This window comes from Pygocentrus nattereri, chromosome 10 (assembly GCF_015220715.1).
Source record: "Pygocentrus nattereri isolate fPygNat1 chromosome 10, fPygNat1.pri, whole genome shotgun sequence".
Lineage (NCBI taxonomy): Eukaryota > Metazoa > Chordata > Actinopteri > Characiformes > Serrasalmidae > Pygocentrus > Pygocentrus nattereri.
The window spans coordinates 31,398,465-31,424,551 of NC_051220.1; the positions used below are offsets into that span (position 1 = coordinate 31,398,465).

General features: G+C 39.2%; 1 protein-coding gene across 4 annotated transcripts in view; it reads right to left on the reverse strand.

The window, feature by feature from the left end:
• dph6 (diphthamine biosynthesis 6) overlaps positions 1–23,590 on the reverse strand; it is a 68,147-nt gene extending 44,557 nt beyond the window's left edge. For all 4 annotated transcript variants that reach the window (XR_005130819.1, XR_005130821.1, XR_005130820.1 and 1 more), the window contains exons 1-5: positions 23,455–23,590; positions 22,770–22,861; positions 22,481–22,665; positions 4,773–4,846; positions 2,454–2,572 (exon numbers count right to left, since the gene is read on the reverse strand). Coding sequence is in view for 1 of the 4 variants with exons in the window: in XM_017690909.2 (XP_017546398.1) it covers positions 2,454–2,572; positions 4,773–4,846; positions 22,481–22,665; positions 22,770–22,861; positions 23,455–23,477 (493 nt within the window). In the remaining 3 variants the exon portion in view is untranslated. The remainder of the gene's footprint in view (positions 1–2,453; positions 2,573–4,772; positions 4,847–22,480; positions 22,666–22,769; positions 22,862–23,454) is intronic.
• Between the last annotated feature and the right edge of the window lie 2,497 nt (positions 23,591–26,087).

Consider the following 26,087-nt stretch of genomic DNA (forward strand, 5'->3'; position numbering starts at 1 on the left):
ATAGCACTGCTGTAATACGTGGATATAATGTACAGTACTTGATTTCGGCATGTGCCCTCGAGTGAATCATAGCTGTAATGTTATTTGTGATAAAATATTCCACTTTGTGTTGTATTGCTTAAAATGGTCAATGGAAATGAATCAGTTAAACTGCAGGAGCCTCTATATAGGGCTCCACTTCAATTCATCTACATAAATATTAGTTTCAAAATACAAAATAATTACCAACTGAATAATATGCACACAGTTTAAGGGTTAAGCAGGAAAAACTAAAAATATTCCAATCACAGCAAATGCAAGAACAAGAATTCAGCAAATACAAGAATGGATTTAATAAAGAAGATCATTTTGAAAGTCAGACAAAAAGAGGCAAACTGCAAAAGTAACACAACAGAGATGAGCAACCTCTCAACTTCACACATTACTGGAACTGAAGTTCAATTGACTACTGGAGACGTAACAGCATCTAGGCATCTTCACTTCCACAAAGTAAGCAATTAAATAATCACGTGAGGGCTTAATGCTCCATTTCGTCCAGCCAATTACCGCTGTTAGTCAGCATGGGGACTGTGAAAATATTCGAAGGAGCTGCAGAGACAGAAACATCAACAAGTTTGCATGTGTGTGGGCAACTGTCTGAGAACAACACGCTCTAAAAATGTACCACCTAGAGGGGCCAAGCGCGAGCTCTTTCTCTTCCTTTATGGGACTGAGCCTTCTTTATGAGTGTTATTACTCACACGTACTCCCCATCTAACTTCCACTCTCTAGAGAAGCTACAGCCAAGACCAGAGGAGTAAACCTCCATCAAAAACAATGTTAGAATTTGTTGTTTCACATCCCAGCCTGGCCCCTGATGTGGAGAGGTAGCACAGAGGTGGGAGAGGTAGAGCAGGTAAAGCTCTCTCTGTCACCCAATACCTCCACACAACACGCCCATAGGTTGGCTCCGATGAAAGCTGCAATTATAGCAGCAGGGCCTAATGGCCCCGCGGCACTTCAAGACCATTCCATTCTCTCATTTCTAATTACTGACGCCTGGGGCCGGGTGAGGAGTCAGTGCTGATAACATCTCACTCCTTTACCTGAAGCCAAAGAGAAAACACACAAAAACTCACCTATGCTAGTTTTCCTTTCTAATTTGGAGCTTCCAGAAATGCAGAGAATCTGCTTTCACAGACTTGTTTATCAGACACTGGGTGAGGTGAGGAGGGTGCGCATATGCGTTCAGGGGTGGCGAATGGCTTGCGGCTGAATTGGAAAGGCTTTCAGTCTTGGGTGATTTCAACATTCCTACAGCATGCACAAAGGGTCTTTGTGTTCAGGAGCGAACTACAAAAAATCTCATCAGCATAATTACCTCCCTTCTGCTTCTACTTCGAGTTCAAACCAGAAGGTTGAAATGCAGGACACTGCCATCTCTCATGTCAAAGCACAGAATTATCAGGTTTATAGACATAAGAAAACACTCTTTAAGCGGTAGAATAGAAAACCTGTGAGGCTAGGGATCCACCTATGACAACCTAGGATTATACAAGTGGAAAAATGTGCTAAATTAAATTTTGCCACTTGTAAAATCTGTGGCTCTTTATGATGTTCCATTCATCATACTTTTAATTAAGACATGTAGTGTATGTCATGTAATTTCAGGAAACAAGTCTAAAGCAAATACGGGATTGGAAGGAAGTAGACCGACAGTCTACATGCAAGGCCTCTCAACTAGTCACTAACAGATGACAATAAGCTCTTAAATGCATATAAACACTTTTCTGATTTTGATTTATTGCTACAAGTAGCTTGAAAGTAAAAATAGAACCATTTGCAACCTAATTATCATTTATCATTTCTCCTGTCAAGGACCTTGGATGTCAAGCAGAAACATGTAACAACCGTCACACAGAGAGAACTAGCCACAAAAAAAGTTTAGTCTCCTCAAATCTTAGTTAGAAACCTGATATGTATCTGGCCTCAGGCAGCGCATGGAGCAACACAGAACAGGTGACAAGACACTAACCTTTCCTCCGTCACACTGCCATTTAACGGCTTAAATGAGACATACAAGATTTTAACCTGAACAGTATGCCCTGTGTGTTCAGAGGTATGCATGAACCCAAAACACACCTCAGCTTCCAAACAATCAGGCAGCATGTGATTACTGAGGGCTTTAATTAACAAGAGAATGCATTCATCTCTGATCTTGCTTCAACTGTCAGTTTCCCCTTCTTATCTTCTCATATTGTCCTCACTTCACTGCTTTTGTCTCTGGCTAGCATGTCAACACTTCTGCAAAGCTATTATTGATGATTTAGGTTTTGGTCTGGGATTCTCTACTTTTTTTACCAGTTTCAGCACCCCCACCCCCCGGCAGGTCAAAGAAGCCCGTTCTAAGCCATGAATGGCAGGGCGTGGCAGCTGGACTGCTCTGCCGCTGCCTGCTGTTGCCTCTCACCCACCGAACGCAGCCACTTTGATGAGGAGGGCGTGGAGGCCACAGGATATCATCTCGTTCAGTAGAGCCGCCTGATCCCGCTGCCACAGGTACGCCAAAGACTGGAGCTGCAACCTGGTGCACCTGCAAAGAGAGAGAGACAGAGAGAGCAACAGAGAGACTTAGTTTAATATTCAAACAAATGTATTGCAATGAATCGTAATTCACAACCTTTGCTAATGCAAATAAGGCAATATATATATATAAGCATCTCTCTCTCTATATATATATATATATATATATATATATATATATATATATACACACACACACACACACACACACACACACACACACACACACACCTCTCTTCTTCTTCTTCCGGCTGCTCCCTTTAGGGGTCGCCACAGCGGACTGGGCATAAGTCAGCCATCTTCAATATGATAACTTAATTTCCAGTCAAAAGTACAAATTATACATATTATTTCAGTGTCAGAAAAAACAGAAAACTAGTATTTGACTGAACATTATATAGCCGACTCCAACATAACATACATAATCAAACCTATCAGTATTTAATTTGTCCATTCTTTATTTCTGTGCATAATACTGCTACTTTAATGCTTCCATACTTCTTAAAACCATGTTCCCCTTCAAAGAGACACTAACATTCACACAAGCACACATTAACACTACACAAACACACCGTAGCTGCCGCATTAATATCATTCTTATGTGCATTGAAATGGTTACCACAGATATTTCTAAAGAAATTATCCTCATTTCTGAGAGGTAATCTTCTTGCATAAGGAGGAGAAAATGTGTTTCCAAAACTGGGAAATTAACAATAGAAAAGAAAAGAAAAAAAGACCACCAAAACTGTCACCTCCAGATAAAGTGGCCTGAAAGCTTCCACCTCTGAGAGAGAGCAGAAAATCAAGCATCTCTCTTTTTCAGAGCTAAAAAAATCCACAGGTGTTTCTGTCTGATCACTGTGAGAAGACAACTCAACACTAAAAGTCTGAAAAAATGTGTGAAGAAGCAGTTACTGAGAAATGGACAAAAATTTGTGCTAGAACATGAAAATGGACATCTAAGATATTGAGTAAGGATTTATGCATTGATAAGTCTAAATTTTTCACTGGGGTTACTTGGATTATGAGAAAACACAACAACTTCTATGACTGAACTTCGGAGCTGTAAAACATTTCCCTGTAGACTTCTTTAAAAAAGAAAATAATCTCTGCTGAAAAGAATGAAAGCTATAATGAAGACAAAAGACGGACACATTAAATACTGATAATTTTGATTTATGTAGTTATTGAAGCCTCTGTGTAATTTTCTGTTAATCTTCTATTTTTTGGATGATAAAAAATAAAGAATTTGGAAGTTAATTAAACAAACAGTTGTGTATTTTTGCACAGTATGTTATGTGTGCACATGTTGTACATACAAACTTAAAATTACTGTTCCAAACGAATAAAAAAGAGATTAAAATGTATAGAGGGAGAAGCCAGACGAGACAGTTAGGTGGAAAGAGAGAGAAAAGAGGTACTCAGGGAGGCACCTATCATAAGTAAAACTACTTCAAAGGCGATTAGCACTTTCTCTGTGTTTGGGCAGTGTGCCACTACCATACTCATGTGGCACACGCGTGGACGCCCTTTCAATGGCAAAGGCTTAGGCCGAGGGCAGAGGTAGAGTTAAAAGTGCGATTAGCAAAAGATGGCTCCGCCTCCTGGCGTCCCTGTCTGAGGGATGGAGACAGGCCAGGTAACCCGACCTCAGAGCCATAGAATAGCCTGTTTACCCTCAGAAACCAAGCCCAGAAACAATGACTGACTGACAGCGGTATGAACTGACACAAAGGGAACTCTGCTGAGGGGTAAACTAGAGGGGAGAGAGAGAGGGACAGAGAGAGAGAGAGAGAGAGAGAGAGAGAGAGAGAGAGAGAGAAGGGCGAGACAGAGGGAAACAGAGAGAGAGAGAGAGAGAGAAGGGGGAGAGGGAGAGAGAGAGAGAGAGAGAGAGAAGGAAAGGGGGGATCATGCTGTTACATGACAGAAGTTGGCTAATTTTAACATGCTGACAGGTCTAGCTCCCAGCATATGAGAGTGTCAAAAGTAAAGCTATGGGAAATATATGTATTAGACATTCCATGTCTGGACACTGACCATTTGCAAGTAGATGTCAATCCTCAGATTTCACATGCATTGCTGTTATTGTTAATTATCACATACCTAAACTTTCTCATGGGTAAGATTCAGACACTCCAAGTTCAAGAGAGGAAAAAAGAGCTGCAGTAATAAAAAAGAAATAAAGAAATAACATGTGGTTTACTTACACATTCTCCACACGTACTCTCTGGTAGTCAGACAGAATGGCCCCAACTGATACAGCTTCAACACCTTCCTTCTCCTGCCCAACAGAAATTCACACGGAAAACCTTAGAAAATGTGCTAAATGTGCTTCAGTTGGCAGTTTCTGTAAATCCATGTCAATATGGCCTGGGTGTTATATAAGATATGATTGTCATAGGTTTTCATCAGGTTTTCCACAAACTGATCAACTGTACCTGTCATCATAAGGAGATTAAAAAGGAGTAACCAAGTGGCGTATCTTTGTAAAGTCTGCAGTGCTGCCAGGAAATTGTGAGTTTGACTCTGACAAATGCTTTTGGATGTAAAACACTGAAAAGCATTGTACTTGCAGTTTTTGGTATCATTTTAAATGTGGCACTACTGGTACAATGTGTCTGCTCTGATTGTGTCTCTCAATGTCTGACTCAAACCTCAGAAAAATGCAATATCGTGATTAATCTTGGACAATGATGTGAATTTAGACAAATATTTACCTGCAGAATTATCGCAATAATCAATATAACTGTGGTGCAGTTCTACATATATGCATTATACTATAGCTTGCATCTTCCCTAACGGTAAAATAATTACAATATAATTACCATCTGGGCTAGCTCCTAATATTACTCACTAATAAAGTAATTTAGTAATTAAGTAACACCATTACCATCCAAGGGTTCCCCACATTTGTTTAGTTGGAAACCAATATGATAGCGAACTGGCACACTGCCACCTGTCTTACAGAAAAGCTTGCCTATATTACTCTCAATCAAAGAGCAGATTTCATGTACCAGAGGTTATTTATTTCATTTGATAGACTAAAAATCTATGCTATAATCTTTCCAAGAAGTGTATTTTGTATGAATGTATGTAGTTAGTTAGATGGTAACTTTCTGTTTGTAAGGGCTATCACTGAGTGCAATCTCTTCTATTGTATTTATTTATCTAAACATAGATATCAATTATTGTAAAAACTGGAAGGTTAAATAAAACAACAAAAATCATGACGAATGAAAAACAGAACAAAAGAACGATAACCTGCATAATACTGGCACTTAAATGATCACAATACTTGACAATCTCAAATAATAGCCTAAGGTTATTCATGACACATCTTCTATAGAAATGTTTTCAAGATTTCCAGATTATACACCCTCACCTGTAGTGCGATATATCATCTATACCAGCATGCGTGCATTGTTTTAACACAACAATGCTGATTTTAGATTTAGCAATACTGACAGACAACAAAAGTTACTTTAGTTACCTGCAATGTGTCATTTGCTGCTAGCTTAATTTATTTGAAAGAACATTTCAAAATACACAAAAACTAAACAAATAGTAAGTTTCCTTTCTGGAAATCTGGATTCTGTCTTGTAAGTGTTTACAATGCAGTGCAAGATTCCCTTTGGTGTTATTTTTCAGAGAGGCAGAATGAGAACAGAACAGTCTTTATAAGTTTATAAGATTTTCTTTTAGCTAAGAGTACCAGAATTAAATATATAATGTAATTAATGTAAACTTCAGCATCACCAAATTCTGTGATACTGGGACATGTCAGCAAAATATGATACTGAATTTCATTAAACCAGCCAGCACTATTTAGCACCTCAGCACTCTTGAAGTTCCCATTTTTGTGATTCTCAATCACAAATACAAACAGATAATATTATATTTAAAAGAGACAGTAGCAGCAATTTTAATATCCACTATCATCATGCACTCACGTACAGTCATGCATAGTTTAAACAGAGCGAGCAGAGCTCAATAGCAGGTCTCTTCCTCAGACAGGCAGAGGGGATGTTTACACATGGAGGGCTAGTGGGGTTTTCCTGACTCTCTGCACATCCCTTGCAGGGTGGGGAGACTGGGGCTGCGTCCTGTCCTCACAAAGCCATAGCCTGATGTCTGCTGACCATTTTCTTATCAACAGCCACCCCGTCACTGACCCTCGGAGCACTGGCCTCTTTAACTGTCCCACCAAACAAAAGCACAGAGGCTCCAATCAGTGGCCATCTTACGTAAAAGACCATCACTATCGCACTAAATGCGAAAAGTCAATGTAGGGGCAGTTTGGCTTAATGCACCATCTTGGGTCTTGCACTGGTATGAATGCCTAAACTGAATGCATATGTATATGTGAGCATATGTGTGGACAATCGAATATATAATAATACAGAATATATAGAATATAACTGAAATAACTAATATTAGACAAAGGTATATTCAAATATATGTGTTTATATATTTATAACAAACATTTAAACTATACGTTGTGGTTTTTGTTACGTTTTCATCATTTACATTCCTCAAGTTCACATCTACTTTGTTTTAGAAAGCAGGCCTGTTTGTGATGAAACTTTCTGGGCTTATTATGGTATCCTATCCAGGGGCACAGGAATCAAGAGAGACACTATTTAAATTGACTCCCAGTGTCAAATTGACTCCTTTCAATAAAATAACCAATATCAAGAATTTGAATTAATGTCTCTATTACAGTAAAATACATTATTTAGATCCCAAATGCATGTTATGTCACAAACACATGTGGCAGTGATTAATCTGACAATGGGCACTGCGCCCCTTTGTCAAACAGGGGACAGAAAAAAAGAAGATATTTTGATATTTCTTGGAGAGAATAATTCCGTCCTTGCAGTTTGTTGGTAAGTCTAGCCTTATATTGGGGGCAGTCGTGGGCTGGAGGTTAGGGAGCTGGCCCTGTGACCGGAAGGTTGCCGGTTCGATCCCCAGGGCCGACAGTCCATGACTGAGGTGTCCTTGAGCAAGATACCTAACCCCCAACTGCTCCCCGGGCGCGTGGATAGGGCTGCCCACCGCTCCGGGCAAGTGTGCTCACTGCTCCCTAGTGTGTGTTTTCACTAGTGTGTATGTGGTGTTTCACTTCTCGGATGTGTTAAATGCGGAGGTGGAATTTGGAGGTGGAAAGGATGTTCAAACATACAGCATGAATGCATGTATACTTCATGTGTCAAAGGTGCTGCATACATTTGAAGCATATTTTTACTGTAATTAATCCAGTTTGACAGAGGTTGTCTGAACGCAATCACATGAAATAAAATTCAGTCTACAAACCCATTCGTTCTCACAAAACAGCCTGAAACCATGTTCATAAATATTTGAGTGGCAAAATCATCAACAGTATTCATATAATCTATTAGGTCAGTTGGAGCTCTGTATGGTACAGCCAAACATTCGATTATTCATTTTAATAATAATAATAATATATTATAGTTTTTGGTGTTTTTTCCCCTCAAGTTCTCATTACCATCAGTTTCTCATTTGTGATATTTACCTTTACTTTTTCCCTTTTTTAATGAGAAAAAAATTGCTTGGAATAATTTTACGTGTTTTAAGTTTTTATATACTTGAATGTTTCTTGTGGTAAAAGGAAGTGGACCAAAACAATAAAATGTTATACGGCACAGGTGAAAAGAAAACCTCTACAGTTGTTAATGTGGCACAGTAATGAGATAAAATTGCAGAATATATTTAGTAAAATATGTGTTTTTCTAATTAGCTTAACAATGTTAAGTTTGACAACAATATATAGACAAAAAAGCTATAAATATATATATATATATATATATATATATGCACAGATAAATCTGCAAATATTTAGAGTTTTATCTTCACAATCCCATTGTGTTGAAGTAATGAGAATAAGTATCACAAAGTCAAACAAATTTGCAGGTATCTGTCATGTTCAGAAGAAATGGAAGAAGCATCTCTCAACTGAGATGCTTCTTATTTTCAGTTATGCTTTGTGATGAATTGCTCCCTGATCCTAGCCACGATAAGGTAAAACCCATATTATGGTACAGGGTCAAACTGAATTAAATTTTATACCGCTATACATCTCACCTCTTTATGTGTGTGTGTGTGTGTGTGTGTGTGTGTGTGTGCAATTAACATTAACAAAATGATTAACTGTTTTATTGTAGCAGTACCATAAATACACAGACACCCACATGCTCCAGAGGGACAATGATATTTGCATTGAGTGCTGAGATGAGTTCATTCTCATCTGCAAAAAGAGGACAGTTTACAGGAACACTGGCACAGAGGCGCACACGCACACACACACACACACACACACACACACACACCACCCTGCAGCTTCATTAGGACATTACATGTGCTGTAATTAGAATGGGAGGCCAGCCCTACACGCAGGGATGCACAAGTTGGCAGTAAATTACCTTGTAGCCATTATCAATTTCCCAGGCTACTGGTGCTTAAGATAACCCCCCCTCTCCCTGTGGTCCTTCCTGCAATTTTTCTCTGCCTGATAAACATGCTGATTAAAAAGAGCAGCATGTAAACCTTTGATACTTTTTTAAATGAAATCCATGCCCTGCCTGGGGCTGACGCTGCTTTCCGCACAAACGTGTCAGCTAATCAGATAAAGAATATATATGCATGGGTGTGTGTCTGTGTGTATCAGGGACACAGAGACACCGCAGCCCCAGGCACGGCTGCAACAGGGGAAGAGGGAGCATGCACACAGGCTCAAAAATATCACACAGAGTCTTATATCAATAGAAGAAAACTAAGCAAGATTTACACAAGGTTCAGAAAATAAAACATAAAGCTAATACTAACATATGAAGCGCTAATGACCCATACAGCAGTGTACACATGGTTGTCAATGGAATTACCTGAATTTGCCCCTAAAAGGTCAGCTGATCTTGGTCACTCATAATAAAGGCAGCTTTAACAAACACCTACAATCTTATACAGTGCCTTTTCTTTAATAAACCAATTATTTAAACCAGGGCTGCCCAAAGTGTGTCCAGCAGGCCGAAGTTGGCCTGTCAAGATGATTGATTTGGCCTACTACAAAGTTACCCAAACTCCATTCCCAATGAGAGTTATCAACGTAAGAACAAACCTTTTTTACACATAACACATAACTTGTTCAATTCTTATTTTCCTTAACATAGCAGTTTTTGAAGCATACATTTTTTGTAGAAACAAAATTTGGTGTAACAAGAGCCAGTCGGCCCTATATGTTTAATACGCACACTGCGTAGAGCCCTGCGATTTACACAAGAGCTCCACCGCACCCACATGTCAAAGTTGCTTATTGTTTCTTCAATGAGGGGATAAAGCAGAACTATCCATTTGGAAAAAAAAAATCAATGTGTTCTCTCCGAGTTTGATGTCCGCAAATAAAAGTTCCATTTAACAAACGTGAAAGCTGGGCAGTGCATCTCTTGGTCTGTTGGTGTCTTGCTTGCCAGCCACTTCCAGGGCCATGTTACGTGACTTTGTGCCTGACAAAAGTTAGAGTAAAACATAACTATTTATTATGCTTGATGAATGGCAACAGGCAAGTGTTTACAAACTGCAGCTCAGAAAAGATAAAAGCATTGCAGATAAACATGTTCAAACGCACGTGCATGAAATGGAACTCGTGCTTTGCAGCAGCAACCTCTGTGGAGACCAGTCCAGACAAGATATGGACATAATGGCACACTCTTAATTGGCGCATATAAATTTAGAACAAGACAATGATTATCTAGTGAGGATTATAGAGGGAAAACTGAGGTGTCAGGAGTGACTGTGTGGCAACTACAAATAGTTTGGGTCAGGTAAGGCCCCTCTGTGGAATTCAGCACCGGGTCTGAGTGCAATATTACAAAATACTTTATATTTTATTACTCTATTTGAAACGCTATTTTCCATTTTTGCAACCTACTTACTTTGTATATTGTTTTGCCACTTTGGCCCTCAGCCCACCAAAAATATAGCATGTTGGCCCCCCAAAGACAAAAAGTTCAGGCATCCCTGGTTTATAGGCTTGAGGTTACTGATGGAAACTCTCATGTTTACTTGTTAAACCTCCTTTACAGGCAGTAACCTCAACTAAATGCTTTCTAAAGCTTTGATCAGCCAGGAGGGAATTTGGTCCATTCATGTATGATTTGGGGATGTCCTGCTTGAATGGCCTGCTTCAAATCACACCACAGTACTCTAGATTGACAGGTCAGTCTCAGTCAAAGGTTGCTCACTTTATGTAATGTTTACGTTAAATAAGCTTTTGCAGGCTTATGAGTCTCAAAACTTCACTTTTAAGATCTTTTGAATTTTTTTGATTGGCCATATTGCACTTGAACACAATTCTGAAAGGAGCAGGTGACCTGTGTTTGGCCGGGCAGATCAAATCTACAGATGAATTGTTTGGAACACCTGAATATAGTTACTTTCTTTTCAAGTCATTACTGAAAAGGTTTACTTATTCTTTCCATCAATGACAATGTGTTTAATGGAGACAGGGCAGCGTAAAAGTTGTACATTGGTTAAGACTTTTTTTAATATTATTATTGATGAAAATCAGATTATATTTTAGGAGCATGCAGAAATACAGATAATGACAAAGGGTTTAAAAATTGTTCTCACAGCTGCATTTTGAATATCTACAAATTAGTGGAGAATAAATCTAGAAGCCAGGAATGTATGACCTGAGCAACAGTATGACACATCACTTATGCTAAACAAATACTCATTATGTTAGCACACCACTGAGTTAGGCAGCAGATTTGAGCACAATCCCCAACGACTCCACAACACAGTAAGGGACTACAGCAACGTCTGAGTCACACTGATACTTGCAAAAGGGAAAGTAGCAATTATTAGTTTAAACGAGGCCTCAGGATGGACGCAAAGGGAACATTTTTCCCTAAAAACAACTCGGTAAACCAATCCAACAGAAACATGGTCGCTCTGTTTCTTTTAATGTTTGACACAATGATGATGAAACCATACTGTATACTGGCACAGAGACAAAAGGGTCGGTCTGACCGAACAGCAGAATATTAGGATTTTTTTCTTTGAGACAACAAGCGTTGAGCAAATTTTGAGGGCCAGCATCATCCAGTAACAAATGAACTTTGAGTTTTTGTTTTTTTTTTGCAGGGTCCCAGGCAAATTTTCCAAACAATTCTAGAAACCTTATATCTCTCTATAATAATAGCATTTCTCTGTCCATTACCAACATAGCAGAGAGAAACATTCTCACACCCATTTCTTTCCACTCTGCGTTTGGAGCCCTAGACCGTTTATAAACAAACCAGAGTACGATGGGGCTCGAGCAGGAGGTTATTTTTGGAGGACGCTTTGTTTTTGTCCCGTTCGAGTCATCGTCGGGAGACTGAAAGGAATGAGGGAGGCTAGCCTTACTCATTTACCAGCACAAACTCAGCCTCTTAAATTTCACAAATTCTACACATATTTTCTCATCCTTGGTGGACGAAGAGGGAAGAATAATCTTGCTCAAGCATAAATCAGGCTATATTCATATTGCAGAAGTGTTCCATGTATTCATGGCTCTGTAAAAACATAAACTTTGATTTCACGCTGTTTGAAATCTCTATCCACCTATTTTACAGCTTCATTTTTTACAGTTTAAGTAATACCAGGAAAAAAACAGCAGTGATGTCAAACATTTCACACTATTCATTTCAAAAACGGCACATAACCACAGAATCTCAGACAGTATTCAAAATCAGTTCTGGTCAATGAATCCTCTTTTTGGCATCTGTTTTCCACCATCTATGTGTTGCCATAGCACACAACTACAGTATGATCGAGAGGCACGCTCAAAAGCAAGCGACCTCATCCTTTAATCTCTCTCCTCTCTCGCTCATTTTTCAAGCTTTGGGCAGAAGAGGCAGAAATGAAGCACCGCAGCTGCGAGCAGCACAGCTCTGAGTCCCGCAGCCCTGTCAATGAAGCTACTTAGCCCCTAACACTCATTAACATGACTTGCTAATTGTCAAATTCATTAAATGAAAGCCCCCAATGTCTTTCATAAAAATGAATGCACTGAGCTGGATGATAAAGATGTTAAGTGATTAAAGTTTGCACGTGTTCCAGAAACAGAAATAATTACCCAATGCAATGAGGGAAAAGTGACAATTTAAACATAGGCCCACTTGTTGGTAAAGACGAATATCATATAGAGAACGACAGATTCCAAGAAACACTTTCAAACACATTCCTCCCAATAACGTCATCCAAGACTAAACTGAGTGTATCCACTGGTCCTTGGCTTTGATTCAGAGCAGATTCTAATGTGGACTCATGTCTGCAGTCAGGTTTGAGAGCCATGCTGTAAAGTGTTAATGCTGTTCTGCACATTGCCCCTTTCACAGAGCATGACTAGGCAGGAAGAAGCAAAAAATTAATTAAAGTGCTTTTGAATGACAGTTTGCTCAAGGGTATGCAAGACCATCACACTCGGCGGCATGCCCTCACTGTCTCTCTCACACATACACACATCTTTACCCCACCCTCTCCTGGATCCATCAAAGAATGAGTGGACGAGACATGGTTTTAATGGGTCCCTCCAATATATCAGCTCTCCCACTGTCTGTAATGGGATTGGTCCTACACTCAGGCCACTGGGTGAATGGAAGACTCTATTGTGACAACACATATAGGGTCAACCAATTTGTGTTTAATAAAATTTCCAAACACCTTCAGGGCCTGACACAAACACACACACGCATTTAGGCACCTCCACTCTTACAGAGACTGAAGATATGATGGCCATGCTGTTTTCCTCACCGCCCTTACTTAAGAGCACAGGACCCTCCCCAAGGTGACACACTACAGCACTTGGCAACAGAAGCTGTGTATTCTGGGTCACTGTTCAAGGTCAGACAGCAAGTATGATCCTTAACAAGCTACTTCAGAAGAAAACTAGGGCTGATTTTCTACTGGTCCACTTGTAGCAGTCACCATTAAACCTGTGAGTCACAGACAAGGTCAACAAACCAGGGTTTCCACAGTTTCTAGTATAAATAACTAAAAATAATGTATTACACCATGCCTGTGCTCTTGACGACGATTAACTTACACACACACACACGTATATATTTATTTATTTATATACACTCGCCACACAGTCTTTCTAACTAGATTAGATACAGTTTATTACAGGGCAAATTAAATACAACAATCAACTACACCCATATCTTTCAATGAAATGTGCTGTATATTTGGTTATTTGACAAACTTTAAACTTCAACTCATACATATCAGTTTGCGCCCATTCAGTGTTAGGGACAATCTCAAAACTGTCAGATGAAAATGACATGCAATTATTATGATTATTAGTAGTAGGAGTATCTTTGTAAGAACATCATCAATGATGCTCTTGAAAGCACCTCCAGATGTATTTACAGAGATAATAATAATGAATATTTTCTTTAATCTGACAAAGCAAGCAAATAAAGCAATAGCGTGAGTTTTAGCCTAATTTTTGTCAAATAAGAGGTAAAGGTAAAAACAATGGTCCATATAATCCTGTTTAATACCTTAATTTTTGATAGCTTAATTGGTACTGGTACTTTTCTCTACTACTAAGATATTCTGTCCTCTCTTCCATGTGTTCAGCACAAGCATCATTGCATTACCATTACAATACACAACCCACAAGTCGTCTTTGTATTATGGCAATGAGATAAATACCAGTAGCCGAGCTTACACTGACCATTGTCTTCTAGCCGTAACAGTTTACTTTGTGGTGACACAAGCCACAAAACAATGATGACTGTTCCAAGAAATTCAACGCACTGAGGTCTGCTGGGAGAAAAGGAGAACCTTTCAACACCTTACATAGTAGTTTTTTTTCTTTTTTGTATTCCAGAATGTAGGCATGTGGGCTGAGTGGTATGAAGTCTCCTAGCTTGCAGTGCGCACATAAGGCTAGCTGTGATTCATTTACACTGACAGAGCTGTTTTCACAGATAGGCTCATGCATAAATATGCCATGCAGCACAGCTGGGAAATGTAGAAATTCATCAAGGTTAGAAAGTGGAGAGATTAACGTTTCACAAGTTTCCTCTTAAATATATATGGTTACGTAAACACAAGGCCAGACATGAGCTGAGCTGAACCTGTGCTGAGCCAAAGCAAGCACAAAGCATAGGTTTCAGTGCACCCTAACAGCCCAAAAAAAGAGCTTTTCCATATCAACATGCATGGAAAACTGTGAGCTGGAATGGCATAGGGAATAGAGTTATATAGAACCAATCCATTCTCATAGCTTTGACAATTCAGAGCCAAGGTAGTTCTCCAGTCTCGTAGGATGAGGTTAAACTTCGGTCCTTCTGTCTCAAATGTTAATGGCTGTTAGACAGGCTACATCTCAGAAGGAACAAAATAATCACTCCATGTCCTGACATGACTTAAGCCAAAGACATAAACAAGTAAAAACTGGCACCTAGCCTTCTCTCACTTCAGAGCCCGCCTGACACATTCGTGCTACCACTAGTAAGTGTAAGAAAATGAATTTATGCCACATATGCTTCTCAAGGCTTACCACAATACTACTTGCATTCTGTGCAAGCAAATGCTTTCCTGCTTAAGACTCATCACAGTGGAAGTTATTACACCAAAAAAAGAGAGACCCACACAAAGCAGAGATCCATCTTTAGAATCACTGTCAACAACTTTGTAGGCTTCTCCTCTCAGGCAGACAAAAAAAAGCAAGGCTGTAGGTTTGACACACTGTCCAGACTCCAGACTCTGTTTTTGTAAGGCTGCTTATGGCTTCAGCGGCAGGAGGTGCAGGAGGGCCTGCCACAAATATTTCTCCCAGGGAATGTTCTCCAAAACAAAACATTAAAAGCCATCAGAGTTTTTTTTCCTTTGGCAGTGGGAACTGATTGAGAGCTATCCTTCAGCCTTGTCTTCGTCTGAGGAGAGGAGAAGGGCAGACGCGATCGAGCCACTCTGACGACAAGCGCCCATAAAAGAATTGAATGGCTCCTGCTCGGTGGGGAGCACAGCTCAGGGAACTCCAGTACGAAGAGCAGCACAGCCACTTTATTTCTGCCTTAGTAAAACTGTGCTGTTGTTGGATGGGCTCCAGTTCAAAGCCCTTTATTGGCAGCCCGCATTCCCTTGGTCCGCACTGACCGCCGTTAGTCTGAGCATGATTGCGCAGAGCCTTGTTTATCTATGCATGATAATTACATATGGAGGCAGAATTCTAGATGTCAATGAGGTCTCCAAGGGCGACTTCTATTAACTCGTATTCCAACTAAAAGTCCAACAGCCGCACTTTCTAACATCTCTCAGGTTCCTTATCCTGACTTACACATTTTTCCTCTTATCGATTGTTGGATATTTTACACACAGACTATATTAGACTGAGGCCTTCAGTTGGTCAATCACAATCTCTGAGTGTCCCTTCAATGATAGGGGAAAAAGTGGTGTCTGAACCTGGTTTACAGGGATTTGATGCAAATCACTCCAAGCTATGTCTACAAATCATCTTAATGGTCAGGCTCCATGGATAAAAAAAAAAAAAAAAGAGCAAAAAAAAAAAAGCAACAATGTTCAACAGGCGTTAGTTGCTCATGCCCTTGGCAAACCAAGATAAGGCCTATCTTTCTCCATCATCACTAAACAAGATTGAGCAAAGTACATTAGGCAAAAAAATACAAACAAATTACAAAGGCTTTAGGCAAAGCTCTTTATCTACTGTTTGGGGGAGTTTTAGCATGACTGGGGAAATGGCTCTGTGTGCCTAATAGATCCTGTCCCACCACTTTCACACAGCCATGAAACAATGTGAACAGCCTTTATCTGAGCTGCTCCAATCTATCCTTCTTTGTGTGGAAAACAGGCATAAACCTCACCCATTCCTAACAGCAAAGACAAAGGTCTGTCTATATAAATACATCATATTTAGATAAAACGAAAACAAGAACACAGAAAGGAGTTGATGGGTATAAAAGCATGTAACAGTGTTTGGAAAATAAGGGGCTGCAGGCTTTACTACACTTCAGAAACTGTGGGATGGAGTGTCTCTCTAGGAACAGCACTATGAAGCTTTTTTAGTGGTAACAGATATGAAGCATTTTCTCTGGTAAATAGTAAAAAAAAAAAAGTCCATGCAAGTGTCTGCACTTTCCTGCACCTATAGCAGGTGAAGTTCTCTCTCTTTTTTTTTATTGATCCAGAACATCCTGGGAGGGACCTGAGAGGTCATCATTTATGTATTAAGCAGGTTTAAAGGTATCCATTTCTTTTTAAGTTCTGTTTCTTTTTAGCAGTAATATGGCAGTAATCAGAGAGGGGTTTGATTTTTTTTTTTTCTTGTGCAGTGCTCCTGACACCTCGGTGCTGGAGAGCGATCGATCAGCGTGGCTGGGCAGCTCCCGGGTCTATGGCCCCACTCACGCCGCCTCACACTCCTCACAGCAGGAGAGCTCCACCAGGGCACCCGCAGCGCCGCCGCCCCGCTCTTCTGAAGGCTCCGGATAAAAGTTAGCCCCTTGCACCGAGGCCTGGAGACGAACAGAGGAGGAAAAAGAGAAAACAAACGTGTGTTTGGACTGGCCTGATGGACCCTGCTCTCAGGAGGCCCGTGGGCTCGTCTGATGATGTCGATAATGGAGCCCACTCTGGCCCAGGAGTGCACTTAAACACCAGGATTAGCTCAGCCCAAACTCCTGTGTTTTTAATACACGCCAGCGGAAGGAAGTGTTCATCTACAAAGGCGACGGAGCACTGCTCTTCTGTGGATTTCCATGACATGTCAGATAGGAGAGGAAAAGAGGGAAAAAAAAGACACCGGTATACCATACCTCTGGAAATCACTTACCAAAATAATGATTCCCTTTCACTGGGTTCTGAAAAATGTCAGGTAAAACTAATGTGAGGGGAAAGGGCTCTGAATTTCTAACTAATTTCTGGGTCTATTAGTCAGGTAACAAAATATTTTGTTGCTTTCACAAAATCTAAAAATGCTTCCAGTATATAAAAAACAAAAACTACAGAGCATAAAAGCAGACAGCCATATATTAGTTCCATTAGGCTAACTGTACACCATATCCGTCCTCAGACAGAGTTCAGATGCTCATTACACTAGAAATATGAACTATATTTAAAAACCAGGATCAATTTTTCCTTTTATTTTTTTCAATTACGAAACTTGCAATAACAAATTATTGGCACTGATGCGTGGAGTTTAAACTTTTATTCCCTCACTAAACCAACACAGTCTATGGTATTGAGATTACATTGGTTAAACCAAAATAGTCCCTTTTGTAAAGCATTTTCATCTGAATCGTACTATTTCCCTTCATAGCAAAACCACAATGGTTGATAAAGGATTATCAGAACACATGGACATCTTCAGTTTTAACACTGTAGTTGCTCCCAACACAGCTAAAGAATATTTTAATGCTATTTAAGTGCTTTGATGCACCCAAGATGTTCCTGCACTAATAAAGGCTACACAAAGGCTTGGGTTCTTTAAACAATATTTGGTGATACATTTCAGGAAGGGCAGACATTTAGGTGTATTTTATTAATTTCACTGCATTTGTAATGCTATAGAAATGAATGTTATATCTCTCTGTAATTCAATGCAAGTAGATGCAGTCCTAATTTCTTTTTGGATTTGGCAGGCAGGTATATGAAAAATACCAGATACTGGCTTTGATCCCTGATTCCCACATCAGTGTACTACTTACAATACTTCATACTTTACTTACATTTTGTGGTGCTGCAAGCAATATACAATTCTGTGCTAATTTTAGGCTACATTTGTCAAAGAATCGGATTTTCCTGCTGATATCAGACCGATACCGATACCAAGTATAGGATCAGTGCCATCTCTAATAACTTCACATGACAGAGCGCCTGTGACCTGACCTTTAAGGTACAGACATACAGACAGGCACGCACGCATGCACACACACACACACACACACACACACACCCACACACAAAATCCTCTCATATGCTGGTTATAAAGAAAAGATGAGGAGCAGGGAAGATTTGAGATGACTAATAGTAACCTTTTGAGGATCCTGCAGGGGGACTAGTGCTGCAGCCAGAGGTGACTGACACAGCTGATTTTAATCACTGGCAGCATACGGCTGCAACCGAAGAAGAGGAGAGGCCAACAGTTCAATGAATATGAAAAACAAAATCAACTTCATTTGATACGACATTATTGGTATTACTCCATTTCCTCAAAACCACTGGTAAACATGATGGAATTAAAGAACTGAAAGAGGTACTGCACAACTCGCAACATGCCAAATATGCCCTTTTCTTCCCTTTCTCTTATTTCCTATTCTGGAAAATGCTTAATCCTTTTACATCGTGAGGCAAAGCCGACATTCAATCTGGCCACTGATTTATGAGACATGTGCTTGAAGAAAAGAGCACATCAATCACTGGCATATCCCTGCAATCAGCACACACGTAAAGAAATGAAAGATCTCTCCGCTCCTAACAAAACTGTTATTTCTCCTTCTGAAAGCCAGGTTCAAAGATCAGCCTCATCACTGCATGGCCAGGCTGTGCCATGTCTTCTGCCTCTCAGATTACACACATCAAAGGCTGAGAGTCAAAGACAGTGACCAGGAGGAGGGAGGACCAATGCAAGGCCACATTGACACGGCACGATTAGCACCACTGCTGAAAAAAGATGTATAATTGGATGATTTTTTCCCCCACTGACAATGCTGCCAAAGAAAATGATACCTTCTTTTGATTTCTGAAAAACTCGACAGATTCTTCAGAAGGATGAAAAGCAGAGTGAGAGAAACTGAGCTCTAAGTAAAAAAGAGCGATAGGTGGCACTGTTGTACCGCAGTACACGCAAGTGCTCCCCACATACTTCACTGATTACAAAGAGCAGAGGGGCGTTTCAGCACGGCACCTAAAAATATTCTTTCATCTATGTTCAAGTGTCATTTCCCAAAAAGATTTTAATAACATCTAATTAATTCAAACTGCTAGGATGAATCTTTCAAAATATCGCACTTCTCAAACAGAACACATTTTTGATGCTAAAACTGCTCTTTTCCTGTGAGGGTGATTCAACAGCTAATTATCGTGTTTTTTTTTTTTTTTCTTTTTTCATTCCCTCCACCAAAAATCAGACTCAAACGAACACTGAGTGGAATACATCAAAAGTCTGTATGAAACACACACTCTGCAGAGGAAAACAGAGCTGGTAGTGTACTCATTCTGTTGGCCAAGCATATAAAAAACTAAACCAAACATATAAAATGGCTAATTTGTGTGCTAAATAAGAACATCTAAAAGGGAACGAGGTGAAATAACAGGTTATTTTAACTTCACTCCTGAAGTTTACTTAAATGCCACACACATGGAGAAATTAAATAACAGAATCTGTCTATGAAAAAACATAAGTCAACACCAACCCTCAAAAACAATACAGCAAAAATGAAGATTCACATTCTATATTTTATGTTTGAGGGAAGGTATAAAATTGCTGTGAATTTACATTTCATCTCTGAACTGATGTAACTACAACAATAACTCTAAGAAGTTTCAAAAGTTAAATTTGAATGAATGAATTCCAAATACTTGCTCTTAATCCCTATAACTGGGTTTCTTTTACGTAAGTGTGTCTGGAGAGAATGGCTGAATGAAGGCAGTAAAGCAGAGCTATCTGTTGCTCCTCTGAATGCAGAGAGGAAGTGAGTGTTTATCGTGAACCAGCACGAGTCCACAGATCATTCTAAGTGTGGTAAACAATACGAGGACAGCGTATCTGATGGCCCCCAGTGGCCACAACAGAGCACCCCTTGGGATGCCCCACAGTGAGCATGTTTAGGAGGAGGGAGGCACATTACTGCTCTTCTGGAACAATAAAATTAGGAGAAGTCAGTCTTTATAGTTCTTAAATGGTTCTTGGGTTGGTGATACAATTCTAGAATAGACTTTTAATTGGTACAGAACTTTTACTTTATTTGGAGGTTCATAAAACTCATAAAAAAACCTTACAAATGCAGTTCTTTAATGAACCATTCCTGGAAAGGCTGCTTAAAGAACTAAGTGGTTCCTCTGTGGCGTTACTCCAAAGAACCCTCACCAGCACCTTTATTTGTTAAGAGTGTGGGCCAGCGCTGATGTGGGAGAGGATGAGCTTTTTGGAGCTTGTTGAAGTTAAAAAGGCAGAGAGAAGGAAAGAGAGAACAGGAGGATGTGAAAGAAAGAGAGGCCCTGAGGCAGGTTCACGGGCCCTCCCCATCAGCCCCAGCCTGTCTCATTCTGGCCATGTCCAGAGAGGACCCAGCGCTGAATGAACATGTTTGCACACAGACCTACAGGGAGAGCACTTTCCCCCTTCCTGTTTACAGCATGTCAGGCCAGCTATCCCCTCACCCACAAACCCTGCACTCCAAAATAACAAGCCTTAAAAATTTGATGCTACGCAGGTTGAAAATAAAGGTGAAGGATACTCAATGGCATCAAATGCAGGTGGGGGATGCTGTTCGCTCTGTCAGGGAGAGAGCACTTTCTCTTGAAGCAAGAGCTGGTTAGCACTCTCTTGGCAGCAGGAAGTACAGTGAGCGGTGTCAAGTGCGTTAAACATGGGCAAACTACGGAAAAGAGTCCTGACAGATACCTCCTGAACCACAACACCATCATTTATTCTGCCCCACAATTAATATTTTCTAGCCAAACTTGGAAAAACAGATTTAATAATATATTTATGTCAGACTGCTTTATCACTCTACATCAGAGAGACAAGACATATTCTCCTACCTCCTGACAGCATCCGGACCACTGCCTGCGAGCTAGAGACCAACTCTAAAGTGAAGTGGTCACCACTTCTACAAGGCCTAACTCTTATTAAAGTAAAAATTATTCTTACATTTCAAAGAAACAAACAACTAATATAATATGATTTTCCTTCTTTTTGGAAGCTGCTGGTAGGCAGAATGTCATGTACCTCATGATCTGGAAGTCTTCAGTAACAGTCAACCAGTATAAACTGCCCAAGTAAAATGATACCATATCTTATTGCGGTATAGAATCCTGTTGATCCTATGACACTACATTAAATGTCTGGACTTTAGAATGGATAATATTTTATACAGTACTGTGCAAGACCACCTTTCATTTGTTTAATTTTTGAAAGTTGGTCATTTTCAAGAAACAAAACAGCAAAAAAGCAGAAAACATAAATTTGCCAAATAATTACAAAAAGTAATTTATTTGCTTCAACAACTAAATATAATATTAAATATTTGTGTCTACCCTTTTCTTTTTACCTAGTACAGCTTCCACTCTTTTTGAGAGACTTGTTTTTGGCTTTTCAAAGAAATCTGCAGGGGTATTTTTGCACGTTTCCAAAGTTCAGTCTTAGAAGTTGGTTGCATTTTTGATTCTCACGATCAAAATAATCCCAAACACATTCGATGATGTTGAGGTCTGGATTCTGAAGCGGTCAGTCTATTGCTTTGAGAACAGTACCAGCTTTGTTTGATGTGCACTTTTTTCTGTTTCCTTTTCTCATTAGTGATTAGCAATTAGCTAAAATGTGTTTAGATCCATAGTGTTAAGTTCTCTTCTCACAGTGGAATGATGGACAAAAACAACTGTAGATTTTTTCAGATTTTTAAGAGTGGATCTTGATTTTCTCTTATCTATACACACATACACACGCACACACACACACATTTCCTTTCCTGATGTAAGTGGATTATGTAATCTCTGGGCTAAATGAATAATTTGTACTTAATGCCCATTTTGACTGGATATTAGATAAACGAAGGGTGGTCTCCGACTTTTGCAAAACAACAGTGCAATGCAAACAGATGTCTACACACTCAAAACTCTAAGAAAAATCCTACTCTTCCCTGATCTGAACAAAAGATACCTTAACAAGCTTGAGTAAATGGTACAGATCTTCAACTTCATCCCCTTCTTTCTGGTTGTACTCTCTTCCAGTTTCCAGACTAGAGCCCTCTATGGTCCTCCTGTACAGTGGGAGATCCATGGCCTCTGCGTACAGGTCAATGGCCTGATGACCCACTGTTTGGTACATGTAACTGTCAATTTCATCTGAGAAACACACAGAAAGGAAAAAAATGGTTATTTCTGTAGCATCTATTCCAGGACTGGAATAAAACCATAACTGGGTGCGAATTTTAGGATTATGTACTTACCAGCTTTAGCTGGTCGAAGGTTGGCAAGTGCTACTATTTTGTGTCCTGCAGCAACACACTGCATCATGTTGTAACAGCTGTCTTTGCCACCACTGCATCACAAGAGAAGGAAATGGGAAAGGCAGTCATTGTACTGGATGGTAAAATGCATAATGGAAATAAGTCTATTTATCTTATATATATATATATATATATATATATATATATATATATATATATATATATATATATATATATGTGTGTGTGTGTGTGTGTGTGTGTGTGCAGTAACTTTCTCTTAAGTCAGGCTGTATACGTGTGTGACTCTAGTGCTGAAGACAGGGGGGAGATACATGTGAGGTCTGTTATTTTAACCCTCAGTAAATGATGCAGCAGTGCAGTAGCTATTGCATGCAACATTTACAAAAACCCTGCATTGTGGATAAGCAGTTTAAATCTTTTAGCGCTGCTAAAGACCGACGGAAATGAACTGGTAAATGACAGAGAGACGAAGCTGAAGCTTTTTATTCAGACTTTCCTTTTCACCTTAAATGGTGCAACAGTTACATTCTGGCGCCTGTAAATGTGTCCGCTGCACAAATAAGGTAGAAGTGAAAGGTCGAAAAAGAAGCTGTCGAATATAAAGCACAATCCAGCCTCACAACAGAAAGCAAGGCTTTAAGCAAAAAAACTAGCACGTCGTTACCTTATCAACGCAACAACTTTCATTTTCTTTATTCAAAAGTCAGAACAGAGCGAAATAAGATGTAAATCAGCGGCTGGAGGAAACGCCGCGGCCGGTCTCCTCACACTGTAAACACGAGCACACACGCGCGGGAGCGCTCTTCCGCGAGAGCTAAGGACCCCTGACAGGGCTGACTGCAGAACTGCCTGTGCACAAAGCGGTCGAACAAAAGTCTTTTGTCCGTTTGCTGTAAACGCAGCAGGACTGTCCGCAAACTACCAGACTTCTCTGATCTCTTCCAGTCACTTAAAACATTTTTGCAAGTTATTTTGTTAATAAAAAATATCTGACGTCCTTTTAAATGACCGTACTAAACAGTACAGATGAACGTCTTAACAGACCAGCTGTTAAAGCAGGGCAGTGTGCAACAACAACAACAACAACAATAATAATAATAATAATAATAATAATAATAATGAGAAGAAGAAATATATCTGTGATAGAAATACTTAGATTAAAAAAGTTTAAAATGACCCCAGGATTAGACTTTCACTTTTATGTGCATTTATAACATTAAAGTTATGCCAACATGCAAATGATTTTTTTAAAATGTTGTATTTTGTACTCTTGTACAATGTACAATATTTAATGTAAATATTAGAAATTATACTATTACATAATTCAATTATTTTTATTTATTATTTACATTTATTACACACACATAATATATATATATATATATATATATATATATATATATATATATATATATATATATATACACACACACACACAGAAAAAGAGAGAGAAATTGTGTATATACACATTCAATCATGTTTAGCACATATTATACAGTGCAAAAGTTTGAAAAGCTATTTAAGTGCTTCTCAGAAAAATGCTACTATTACAACAAATACATACACTATTACAATAAGTAGTGATTTTATGTCATGTCATATCATTGTGTTTATTTGTAGTTATCATCTAACACCTGGTTTGGCTAAATCAATACTTCATTATATTAAATCAGGCATGCTAGTGATGGAATTCAACAAATCTGTGTAATGGCTGGAAGCACCAGGTGACATCTGGAACCAAACTTCTTCTTCTAACCAGCTAAGGTATTAGGTTTTTTTGTTTGTTTTGTTTTTGTTTGTTTGTTCTAAATAATAAATTCCTCTTGCTTTTTACTGTATGCATGTTTATTTCCAACTATGCTAATAATATTTAATGTTTTTTACAAGTGTAAAACACACTCACTGTTGAGATAAATTGTTAAACAATGCGCTTAGGTACCATACTGAGTTTTTACATTACATATATTGCCAAAATATTTTAATTTGAGCAAATGTATCTATGTTTTTTTATGAGGCTACATTATGAATTTTTAAAATAAACATGTTAAATGATTATTACTGTTGTCTAATTATATAATGATGCAACAACAGTAATAATAGTACTGAATATTATTGTTCTTCTTGTTATGATTGTGTAGTGTACCAATAAATCTTCATAGAAATAGATGGAATGTGTTGCATAATGCAGTGTAATGTAAACTCCACGCGTTATGCACAATGCAGCCTCTAATAGTCTGCTCTGGAGGAAGATCAGCACGTCAGTGCGATCAGAGTGTGAAATGTCATTCAGGTCTGGCATGTGCAGTCTGTGAGCAGCAGCAGCCACAGCCTATCCAGTGGTATTCACACAGGTAGTGTTTTCCTCGGAGGGAGTGCTGTGGCTGAGAGGAAAGCCTTTGATGCTCCTTTTGCTCTCAGTTGTTGTGCCAGAGCTGAATAATTGCATCGCCTTCGTGTGCTTTCCTCACCTCATGCCCCTAAGCAGGCCAAAGGCAACTGATTTTGTCTGAATGTACAAAATTGAGAAAGACATCTTCTCAGCCCTCTGCTTTTTCAAATGTTCTCTGCTCTTGGTAGTTTATGTACTTATTTATTTATTGGGTGCCCTTTGAAAATCCACCAGCACCCTGCAATGAGGATAAGTAGAGTTTATCAATAAAGAGAATTCATACAACTGCAAGAATATTCTATTCTTTGTCTATTTGTCCACATCTTATACTGAAGCATTACATATAACCCTTCGATCCAAAATAACAATACTTTTTAATTTATTTATATTCTAACAATGAAATTGTAAAAAGTATTGTTTTCATTTCTTCATATTACTCAACTACCCCATGTTAATGAGGCTGCTCTCCTATTTTCTTTCTTTCCTGTGACTCTTCACATTAATTCTCATCACTGAAACATTGACTCCTACTCTACTCCAAATCACTACATTTAACATTATTATTTTATAAATCATGTTGCTGACGCACTAATAAAGAATTCTGTTGTTTGTTTTTTATTTGCGGCAGTATGCTGGCGATTTAAAAGAGAGGGTTACATCCTTTTATGGACGCGCCACGAATAAAAAGTCTTGATGGATAGTGCATCTGAGGCACAGGCAATGAAGTGAATATGAGAGGCATAAATATGGAAGCAAGGCAGAGGAAATCAAACGGCACCCTTGGCCTTTCCTTAAAGGAGCATGTGCATAGGACAGTTGATTTACACAGATACACAAACTAATTTTTGTCACACAAGGACACGAAAACTTTGGGTTTAATGATGAAGTAAAGCCTGAAATCATGGTGC